At 32.6% G+C, this 12408-nt stretch overlaps 1 protein-coding gene and 1 long non-coding RNA gene across 2 annotated transcripts in view; both read left to right on the forward strand.

Moving 5' to 3' along the window:
- The window catches only part of LOC136981575 (kinesin-like protein KIF20B), a 62054-nt gene extending 58101 nt beyond the window's left edge, over nucleotides 1-3953 (forward strand). The window contains exon 23 of the mRNA XM_067277897.1: nucleotides 3813-3953. Within this exon, the coding sequence (XP_067133998.1) occupies nucleotides 3813-3953 (141 nt within the window). The remainder of the gene's footprint in view (nucleotides 1-3812) is intronic.
- Nucleotides 3954-6136: 2183 nt separating this feature from the next.
- On the forward strand, nucleotides 6137-8232 carry LOC136981527 (uncharacterized). The gene is made up of 5 exons (XR_010881731.1): nucleotides 6137-6228; nucleotides 7316-7388; nucleotides 7465-7601; nucleotides 7685-7819; nucleotides 7946-8232. It is a non-coding gene; the product is annotated as an uncharacterized lncRNA (long non-coding RNA).
- Nucleotides 8233-12408: the final 4176 nt, after the last annotated feature.

Consider the following 12408-nt stretch of genomic DNA (forward strand, 5'->3'; position numbering starts at 1 on the left):
TAGTATCCCGTTAAGAGACCACAGATTCCAAAGGGACCTAGTATATATTGGTTCTACCAAGAGATCCCTCCAAAAAAGGGTTTCTGAACATAAGAATGACGTTGCCAAAAACAGGCACACCACCGCCCTGTTGACGTATGCCACGGACCCCGATGTAAAAGCGGACTTCGATAACGCCACCCTCATTAAGAAGTCGTTCAAAACGGACCACATTAGGGCATTGGAGACCCTGGAGATTTACAGAGCTACCAAATCGGGGAAATGCATTAATTACAAAGACAGCAACGTTTTATCGTACGCGTGGCGATACATCTCGGAGGTCAATCCACGATGGTAGACATGGTTTTATTTCCTGCATTGATATTTTGCGACGTTACGTTAGTAGACTCAGGTCTATTATATCAATCTTATGTTTTGTATCGTCATCGCACGCTGGAGATGTTCGATTTTTGAACTTCAAAAGAGTTCTATTCTCATGACATTCCATTAACGAACCTGAAGAAGATCTCGATGGAGATTCGAAAACGTTAGTTTTTTCTGTTAATTTTCGTCGTTTGTACCGGAAATTTAAAGGTTGAAGTTGCTGGATTAGACGTCATATGGTACTACAGTATAACTGCTATGTATTTCAAATGTTTATTTCTGTTACATATTGATGTAAATGAATTGTTTTTCATCATGGGACATGCAAAACCCTGAATAGATGTTGAAAAAGCCAAGATTTCAACTTAGGAGATAAAAATTACTCAGCAAGAGTAATTGCAAAGAAAATTAATCATTCTCCAACTGTAATTGACAATTTCATAAAGCTTGGAGACAAATATGGACAAAAGAAATCAACAGGTCGATCTTCAAAGCTTACAAATAGAGGAAAACATAGTATTTTGGAGGAAATAAAAAGCAATCAAACATCTTTACAAAAAATTATCATCAAAACCAGAGCTTAATGTATCAAAATCTACAATTGGAAGAATTGTTAGTACATGTTGGCATATAATCTTTAAGAAGAAAAGGCCTGTGCCATCACTAACCCCCATCCAAGAGTAGAAGTGTTTGTAGTGGGCATGAGAGAAAATGGGATGGACAGACACATGGAAGCACATCATCTGGAGTGGCGAGAAAAAGTTTAATTTCGATGGACCAGATGGTTGGACTTGTTATTGACATGATTTGAGGGATGAGGAAAAAATATTTTCAAAATGGCAGCAAGGGGGAGACTCAGTGGTAATATGGAGTAGGTTTATTGGTTTGACGAGACAAATATTGCATTCCTCAGTGACCAAATGAATGCAAATCATGCTAGAAAGTTATCTTTTGCCTCGGGCTGATATAATTGTTGGAAATTGGTTTTTTCAACAAGAAAATGCCCCTATCCACACGGCTTAATCAACTTATGGGTGGTTTTTAAATAACGGAGTCCCAGTTATTGATTGGCCAGCACATTCCCCAGATTTTAATCCAATGGAAAACCTCTGGGGAATCTTAGCTAGAGCTGTATATGCTAATGGGTACCAATATAACAGTGTAGATTTAAAACATGCAATTAACATCCGTTGGGAAGAAATAACTACAATAGTCCTTCAAAAACTTATACAATCAATGTCAGACCATATCTACAAAGTTATAATGAAAAAGGGGAAGTATATTGGTTATTAGTTGGTTATTATTAAAGATTTGTGACAATACTTTCTACTGTTCTAGTGATTTTGTATTATGCCTTTATATTTTTGGGACAGCGATAAATGTGATTTTGATTTAAATTAGTTTATTGTTAAGTTATTAAACAATATAACTACATGATTTTTTAGTATGTTTATTTGTAACTATTCAATACTTCAAAATTAAATTAGTTTTGTTATATGATAATTAGTTTAGCTTTTATTTGCATAACAAGTTGTGCCTTTATATTTATGGAATACACCTTAGGTATATGGTGAGCATCTGGTTCAAATAATCAATGGCGACCAAAAGTTTGGTTTCTCGGCGTTCGGCTTCCGATGTGGAAACACTCGGAGGTAGCTCTGGGGCAGTGACTTCAAGGCATTTAGGAGGTGGTGTGTTAGGTGAACCAAGCAATGCCAATTTTGTTCAGGATAAGGGTTTGGAAGTCATCACAGTACTGGAAACTGTCTGTCTGTGCTGTGTCTACCACTGTGACCTTGACGTATGGTGATTTTATCAAATTCTTCCCCAAACCTCTTTTTTTCCATTGGTTCCAAGATTTATCTGTCATGTCACCTTTCAATCGGTTCTTTCTTTCATTTCTAGATGAAACAAGATTGAATCAAATCTCAGGAAAAAGTCTACCCGAGAATCCTATCCATCACCTTTCCCAGATATACGTCAAAGATGTCATTAGAACCAGGAAACCTGCACTTGTAACTTTAGCCTATTATTCCTTTTCTGTTAATCTGTGTCTCTATAATTTAACTCCATTTATAGCACGTGAGCTCTGGTGTCAAAGTTGGTTTGATGCCAATCAGTAATTTAATACGTGTCTGAGTCACACTCGGGACTCACTTGTTTTTTTTTACAAAAAAAAAGTCATTTCTAACATCTAATATTTTTCTTACTTTCATTCATTAAAATGATAATTTTTAATGTGAATTTTGTGCCTCAATGTTTTTCAAGCTAAATTAGTTTGTCTATATAGAAACGTTTTTTAATGATAAAACAACCTTCCCATTATAACTATGAAAGTTTTTGGTATGATTCACAGATGATGCTGTAATACGTTAAATTTTCGAATGTGATTCTCAAAATTCTAAGTAAAAATAATTGTTTATGCTAAGTTTATTGCCATTTTGAGTTTTAAAAATTGATTTTTCAAGTTGAATCAGTCTAGGCATTTATTTGATTCTTCTTTTCCTAGAAAAAAATTCATGCAATTGTACTGTACGTTTAGGAAAACCTGGCTCGTGATTGAATTCAAAACTTGGTTAACTCATGATGATGATATTTGTTTGGCTTGTTGCATCCTTTGCCAAACCTCATTTAGTGTTAAATACAATAGAATTAAAGCATTTACAAGGTATGCCGATCGCGAGAAGCATTAAAAAAAAGTAGTGCCTCTTCTTGTTTACCTCTACCCCCTCCCCTGGTCATTGCGCTGGCCAACAAAGCAGTTTCCAAAGCTAGCAACCTTATATGACATGATTGGATAATTTTTTTGAATAAAAGGGAATTAGCTGTAATTTCTTTGGGGGTGGTGTTGCAATATTAACTTTATATGAAATAAGATTACAAATTTATTTTGTAGTACACAATAAAAGCATGCATATCCATGTATAAATAGAGAATTTTGGATTTCTTTCAAAAGATCGATTCTGGATTTGATGTTTATTAATTAATGTAAATCATAAAGTTTTTTTTAAACTAAAATAAACTTTAGAAAGTGTTCAAAAAAATTGGAATTGTATTGGGATCGGGAGTTTTTGGCAGAATTGGAATTGGGAGAAATTTTGGTATCGTCCCGTCCCGAATTGCAAGAGACGTGTCTCAACTACAATTTATGCTATCAATACATAGTTGCCGAGTTTTAAATCTGTAACGCCTTTGGTCCGTAATTTGAGATAGAGGTTTTGGGAGAAAATTATTTCAGATAAACATGTAAAATGTATTGAATTTGGACTGAAAATGCAGGGGAGAAAATAAATTTTGGGATACAAGTTTTCAAGATCAATGTATTTGAGATAGACAGGTTCAACTGTATATCAAACACTATATGATTTATCTCTTATTCATACAGTTTTAAATTACGACATAATTTAAAGGTGCTTGCATACTGTTTAAAAATATTATTATAATTTCAGTATTATCATAATTCATCTGAAAGTTCTTTTGACACAAAAGAAAATGCAGTGGAAACGGTAACATCAAAGCGAAGGACAACAAGAAGAAAAGTCACAAAGAACGATTCCTCTTCAGAAGTCAGTTTAATTTTGCTCCATTAAGAAATAATTAATTTTTCTTTTGTTAATTATTCATTTAGTTCTTAAATATGTATAAGTTTTCATCTTTGAAGACAAACTTTTCACCCATTAAAAAAATTAGTCATAAATTAGAAAATTAGTGTATTTTTTATAAATTCATTAAAGACTACATTGATTGATTAAAACAAATTATATTCTTATTAAATTGCTAATTATCATGTTAAATTAACAGTTGAGAAAATCACTGATTTTACAAAAATAAAGTATTTTTAGATTGTTCATTTCTTTTATATTTGTTGAATTTGACATACGTTGAAAAGTCAACAAATTTGATAGTGTAAATTGTTAAGTTTTAGGTAATTATAAAGGATGATCAAAAAGTTTGTTTGAGGGCTGTAGGGCCTAGTAAGAAATTGGTATTAAGAAAATTATCTAATTGACAAACTGGGTTAAAGATGTCCCTCTGGTAGAAGTTGATTGGCTGCTGTATAAAGTTTGATACACCTCTCTTTGTGTCTGACTAGAACTGTTGTTCTTTTGGGGACTTTTCAGAGGACCAAAGACATGAAAATCACATGGTGATAATCTGGACTGTAGGATGGGTTTGTATCCCATTTATGAGTATCCGAATTCCGCTTGACAACATTGACAAAATGAAAAGTAACATTATTATGTTGTTTGTATAACTTCACATAGGTGATTTTGGATGGCATGCATCCTCATACACATTCACCATTCTTCAGTGGATGCCTACATGTTTGTCCTTTCACAGCCAAAAACAGGACATGGCACATTGGTCTGATTTGGACATATTTAGTAACAACAGTGCCATCAGTATGTGTACCACACATTCTATACACTATTCTGAGTGTAACGAGTACTTTACTAATTGCAAATCTTTCACTGCCTTTATATTAGTTCATCTTGTACCTATACAAAATGATATTATTATTAACATTATTGAGCTAAAATTTATCATCATTCCTCATAATAAGCATTGTTTTAATCAATCAAGTGGCTAATGTAGCTGAATTGTCAGCCTCTCTCTCTGGGAGAAGGTACGAGCACAAGTTGAATTTTCAGAAATTTTCACTCGGCCCAGATATGTCAAGTTTCTACTATCTGGACATCTCGTTAGACTCGCCGAACTCGTAATGGGCATAGAATAAAGCTTTTCTAGTGTCACAGAACAGTTTTAAAATCAAATAAAAAGAGAGACTATATATGAAAATAAACCTTAGCAACTATAAAATCAAAAATTTGAAATTTCTTGTTCTAAAATTTTCATATTCTGAAACTTTATAATACTTTCATCTATTATAAAATCCTTATTGGGCTGCAATTTGAAAAAAATTGTAACCTATAACTTCCTACTGTTGTCTGTCCTTTCTTAATCTTGAGAACAGTGTTAAGTAGGTGAAAGTCAATACCGGATACGGAAAGCTTAGCGGCAGGAGGTCCCGATTAACTATAAACAAACTTCTAATCTAAACTGGAAGTCACACAATTTTAATTCAAAACTTTTCTCCCGAACGGAGTTATATAAATGACCGGCACAACTGTGTTATCAGGAAAAAGTGTGATGAACAGGGACAAGACACTACTAATTTGATATTGAGAACATATATTTTAAATTAAATAAATTAAGAATATGATAAAAAATTGCAGCTTGACATTGTGACGATGTCACAATAATTTTTTTTTCATTAAATGTTCATTCTCGGGGAGTATGCATGTTTGGTTTTGGATTGATATTTAATGAACCTTTATTGTATTTTGTCACTTTGTGCTAGAACAAAAATACCATAAATATTTAAAAGTTGTGTAAAATTGGTCATATGAAACATTCTACTCTTTTAATTTAATTGCTGATGTTTTCATTCTCATTATAAAAAATATTCAGTATGTGTGTGTGCATCAGCATCTTCCAACTTTCAAATATAATGCAATACCAAGAATAGCATTGCAAGTTGTAAAGGAAATTTCATTCCTGGAGAGCTAGAAAGAAAAATTATAAAATTTCTTATGGTACAAAGTGAAAATTTATTAAGAATAGTTTATTCAATATATAATTGAAATAAGCTGACATTTTAAACTTATGAACTGTGAGCAAATAATGATTAAAACAATAAACCATGTATTAATTTATTTTTTTTTTATAATTCTGTTAATTTATTGAATTAAATTATTATTTTAGGAAGACTATCCTTCTGTTAGGAGAAAGAGACAACCACAAAGACGTGCCAAAAAGAGTGTTGATACAGAAAATAAACCTTTGCAACCGCCACCAAAACAGGTTTGATTTCAGTTTTCTTTGCTGTTATTTAAAAAAATTAAATTATAAAGTGTATAGAATACTGCAGCTAATTTAAAACAAAAGAGTTATAAATATATCCATCTACAAATTCATCATATTAGGGTGGATCAAATGAAAACAGAACAGTAGCCAAACAAATTTATTTTCAAATGTAATCACCAAAATTACACAAGCACTTGTCCCACTGTTGCACCAAGCGGTGAATACCTCGTTCGTAGAAAGAGTTTGGCCGAGACTGAAATCGGTTTCGAACGGTGTCCGTGACTTCACTGTCTGATTGAAAACATCGACCCCGCAATGCTTTTTTTAGCGGACCAAAGATGTGAAAGTCACGTGGTGAAAGGTTGGGGCTGTATGGTGGGTGTTCCAACACACACCACTGAAACTTTGCAAGCATGCTCGGTGTGCAAGTGGCCGTGTGTGGCCGCGCATTGTCGTGGAGCAAAAGCACTCCAGAGGACAACATTCCTGGGGGCTTGGCTTTGATTGCTGCACGCAAATGTTCCAGGGTATTGCAGGGACGTTTGCATGCATATTGCCAAATGCAAATGTTCCAGGGTACCAAGTTGTTCTTCTTTAGTCGCAAACATGACTCGGACCGATTGCCTGCCGGACGACACTCCTGGCCGACAGCCAGCTCGTACCACGCGGTTGCGTGCGCTTACCAAGGGTGAGTCCATTCCTCAATAGGGTTTCACCTCCCACTCTACATCTACACACAGTTTTGTTACACTCACATACACATACACCAAATTATGACCACTGTTCTGTTTTCATTTGATCCACTCTAATATTTATATTTAATGTCATTAATGCAGTTGTCTCTCTTATGACTGATCAATATAATGAAATAATTTCTAGAATTCTGAAATTTTAATGTGCAACATAACATGTTTAGCTCCCTTAAACACTTTTTAATTTTTATTCAAAAATGTAATTATTAAATCATTAAATTGAAAAAATTGCAACACACTTTCAAAAAACAAATGTGGATTAAATCATAATTTTGTCTACTTTTTAATTGTTATAAATATTTTATATTAATTAATCAATTTGTTATTCTTAGGTTGAAACGAAATCGCCTCTTAAGAAAATTAGTAGCTTCATTCGTGATAAATCACCTGTTTTCGGTGCAGTGAGTGAGTATTAGTGATAAAATCCCCTAAAATTAATCAATCTTCTGGTTTTTCACATTCTGTTTTTAATCTTTTTTAGCTCAGTCGGTCCTGAATATCATCTCGGGCTCTATCGATAATGGCGAGTCTGAATCTCAGACTACGTCGCAGAAGACAAAACGGCGTAAACCGCTATTTCTGGCCGGCAGTCAGTTGTGTCCCATCTCGCCGGTCGAGGTAAAGGAAATTTTAAACATTAACTGTCAAATTATTCAAATGTTTATGTATGTTAAAGAGTATTTTTTAACTCTTTTTTTCAGGCAGAGGAAAAAGAAACCAATTCCTTGCATACGGTCGTTACACGGCAGCTGAGGACACGTAATCAAAGAAAAAAATATGCAATGTGATTTTACATTTGTTCAAACAAGTATGTCTTATTATTTTCTAAGAAAAAAGTGTAAATTAACAGTTTTACTACCAATAGAGAGAGAGAGAGAACTTTGTCGATTACTTACTTGAACTTGAAATTTTAATTTAACTAAAATAGTTTTGTATATTCTATCATTGGCTGACAGAACCAGAATTTATCGAGAATGCAATTTATACAAACCAATATAAAGTATTTTGATGGTAAATGTCTATTTTCAGCAATTTGATCAAATCTTCGATTGGAATTTTGACAGTTGTATTTAAAGAATCTTAGTTTACAAGACAGTTAGATCAATATTACAACATGAATTTAAAAAGGTAGCAGTTCCTTGTTTAAAAAATTATGAAATAATTTTATGTTAAGAGTGGAATATATTCAGATGAAAGAGATTAGTGTGAATCGTAGATGATTTGATAGAAGATTTTGTAATATGTAATTTATAAAGTGTTAAAATAAGAAAAAAAAATCAGTGTAAGTGAAATTTAAAATTGTTAAAACTTCAAGTACGCGGAAATAAATATGATCCTCGTCGTATTTAATAACATAACTCATCCAGTTTGTTAATTACAAAACAGTTGAAAAGTGCAACTGTCTTCATCTGTGTAAAAGTACAAAAACAATTAAACTACTTTACCATTTAGATATTCTTGCAAGTTTTTCAAGAATAGCATTTGACAACTACACCATCACTAAGCTATGATTTTGATATAACTCTGTAACATCTGGAGCCTTTTATACAATAAACTTGTTTAAAGTTGCAAATATTAATTACCATTCATTTTAGAAAAATATTTGACAGTTACAAGAAAACTGTTATATAATGATTTTGAATAGAAAAATGAATGTTGAAAGATGGCAATGGTAGAGAAAGTTGTTGCAAAGTTACTCTAAAATTAAGATTCGTAAACACAAAATTGTGTGGCAATGTTGCCAATAGCACACCAATACTATTTTTATTATGGCTTTGCAATAGTAAAAAATGAGTTTTGATGTGATTGTATTTTTCATTTGTGACTGTAAAAATAATTTTTTATCATACATTATTAATTTTTATGTTCAGTTTGTGTAAAAGTTATGTATTATATTATTATTTAGTAAAATTCCGTAATATTTTAATTTTGTATTGTATGTTCTGTGTTTGATTTTAGTAAATGTTCTACATAACTTAAAATTATTCATATGAAGTAAATTCTTTTCTCTGCTTTGGTATCACATTTTTATGAATAAATCTTGCAGAGTGAAAAGATTCACAAAGATCCTCAATTGTTTCACATATGAAAAGGAGCCTTTTTTTTTCATATCAATCATGACTTTAACCATGTCACAATAGAATATCGAGTTTGTAGGATCTCGTATTCCTCTTAAACCACCTACAGAAATTAGAGGATTTCACCCCAGAGTCGTATCTAAGTTCTCAGAGAGGTAGACATTGCAAATCATAGTCTGTTGATGATTTTTGCATTTTACTGTTTGTCCTGTGGGCAATAAGTGGGCCTTTCTATTGGACCCATTGAAGGCGTGCTTGGCCCATGGGGCATCCAGGTGGTGAGGGGTGGGACACAACATATTGTGGGTTTTCGATTCAACTGGATTCATTATTGGTTCTCCAGAGTGGTAGGCCAATACTTTAAAACTCGGTGTTTCTCAATGGGGGCGATATCACCCCTAGGTGGGCATTTTTCCACGTTGGGGGGAAATTAGTAACAATTTATATTTTTGGGGGCGATATAGTAAAACATTATACAGTGGAACCTCGCACAACAAACAAAACAAATTGTAAAAGTTTGCCTCGCCTAACAAGCGATGTTTCGCATAACGAGTGATCAGGAAAGGGGAAGTCCCGAATTGTGCGCATGCAGCATGCTCCATCAGTCTGTGCTTTGCACTTGTTTTGCTAGCATCTTACCATCGCTTGTAATCACGTATTTTTCCAAATTTGTGTTCACACACATTACTTATAAACATCAACAACCAAAGCCTGTTATATAATAAACACGCCAAATGATATTCCAAATTAAATTTTCGAAATGTCTGAATTAAAAATTAACTATTTACAATTATTAAATTTAATATGAGATGGAAACATAACTGGATATTCAAATTCAGAATTGACACCCTTTCTGAACAATGAGTTAAATACTCCTTTTTTGTAGTTTAAGCTTAGGATATGGCAGTGATGCTTAACAACACGAAATACAACAAACACTTCCGCTACGTGTCTTTTTTTTTTTTGAATAATTAATATTACAGTAGAGCATCGATTATCCGACTCAGTTTGAAACTGGGGTTGGTCGGATAACTGAAAAAATGGATAACCAAAAAGTATGAAAAAATACATTATTAGTATAGTATATTAGTATATCCAATGTAATTAGTATATTAGTATATCGCTATTAACCTATTTTGCATTGAATTTTCATTGAAGTTAAGCCTAACAAATTTTTTTTTAAAATAATAAGCATCGCTATTGTATCGTTAAAAATTATTTGTCTATTTTTGTATTTATTTTGTGCAAAATAGAGAAAAATAGAAAATTAAGCCTGGTTTAAATACTGGCCTCCCTTTCATGGTTGAGTCAGTGTTGCCAGCTAAAACACGCGAAAATTTAACAAAAATAGTATTAAAGTAGCCAAGACGTAGCCAAATATTGTAGCGCCACATCACTAGCGGACATTTGAATTTGCCCACTAGAACGCGGTCGGTTAACCGACGTGACGGTCGATCGGAGGTCGGATAATCGATGCTCTACTGTATTTTTATCAAAGAATTCCAATTCTTCCAATTAAAGAACCTCTCAAAAACAATTTTTTCATTTTAGATTCAAATTTGGCAATTATTATAAAATTCAAAATCCTTATAATTGAATATTGCATTTATAGTAGTTGTAAATTACTTTGCATAAATATTGAAGTATTGGGTAAAAATATAATTGATTAACACAATACAGTCAAGACTTCTAGAATCTATCAACCAAATTTTTGATAGATTCTAGAAGTATGCAAGAGCCAATAGCATTTTTACATCAGATATGATGATGTAATAAGTATGTTTACAGTGGATGATTGCATCAGTTAACAAAATAGTACTTTGTGTCAAAAAATGTAATCTGGATGAATTCTCGTCCTGTAGGCACAAAAAGAGCCTCTTATAAGGATTCATCTAGGTTTACAATGGTGTTATAGACACGTAAAGTATATGTACACAGTGGATGATTTTATCAATTAGCTAAGAGAGAAATCTTTAAGTTAAAATTCAAATTGTTCAAATAAAAAAAGTTCTATTTGAACAATTATAAAAATAACAATTAGGTGAGCTTCATGTTTGAGATCTTCAATTTATACAAAGTTCAATTAATATGTATGAAATGTAGTAACAATCTTGGTGTTAACAGTAGGTAACTGCAAATGATTTTTATACAAAGGATATTTCACACAGGTTAAAAGATTCAACTTTATTCCAGTCTGCAAAGATCCCAACTGTCCTCCTCCTCCATCTTTACATCCAACCTTCCTTCTCTTGTCACCTAATAAATGAATCAATTAACAAGGGAAGGAGAACCACCCACAGACACTTGAAGAATGGGATTGCAAATGTAACAAGGAAGGATTGTTTGACTGCATATTAACAAAAACTTGGACAGGTTCTTTTACTTATGGATAGTTAACAAGCATAATTTGGTAAGTCCATAGCAGCAGTCAGGATGGTAAAGTCCTTGCTACTTTTTGGAGATCCAAACTTGTCACAGTTGAAATGTTGGGAATTTTTTACAAATGGTTTAATCCAGATATATCGTATTTTACGGACTATAAGACGCACTTTTTTCTTCAAAAAATTGCCTCCAAAATTCAGGTGCGTCTTATAGTCCGTAGCATCTTATAGGTATTTTTTTTAAAAAAATTGCTAAAATATTAAGGTGTCTCTTATAGTCTGTAGCGTCTTATAGTCCGTAAAATACGGTAATAGATGGATCTATCTGGATGTAAACTAATCCAAATCTGTGGTAAGCCTTGTAAAATGTCCTCTTACTGATTGTAGGATTGAAGTTTTAAAAAAATAAATGAATCTTGCATATATTTTGGGGCATTTCTGACAGGAGCTGCAATTCTCTATCAGAAATAATCAAGTCCTCCATTGGAATGGTATTTTATATATAGGCCTTTAAAGGGTAAAACAGGGTGATTGGCACTAGAAATATCGATTCTTAAAATAAGAAAAAATTAAAAATGATCAGATAAGTAAATCACAGACAGAAATTGTATGAATTCTTTATCTCTTTTCTGGGTGTGATGGTGAAAAACCTATTCATAGTGATAGTGTAAGGCAATTGATTCTGGCAGGTAAGTTGAGTGTTAAAAGTTTAATTTTTTTGTAGGCATAGTGTTTCATACAATAAAATACATATTGAGGCTCATTTCTGATTTAAGAGCATAACTATGCTGTCATATTTAACCCAAACAATTATAGGTTTGTGTAATTAAGGTTATTTCATAAGCCTGCTTTTCACTTGCCATTTTTAGATGATGCCAATTACTGCATGTTTTAAATGCATTTTGATGATGATTGTGTAAAATCATGTATTAAAAAATAACAGTTATTATTGGTCTCTGTCAATGA

The sequence above is a fragment of the Centruroides vittatus genome, unplaced genomic scaffold, assembly GCF_030686945.1.
Source record: "Centruroides vittatus isolate TY-2023 unplaced genomic scaffold, ASM3068694v2 contig_767, whole genome shotgun sequence".
NCBI lineage: Eukaryota > Metazoa > Arthropoda > Arachnida > Scorpiones > Buthidae > Centruroides > Centruroides vittatus.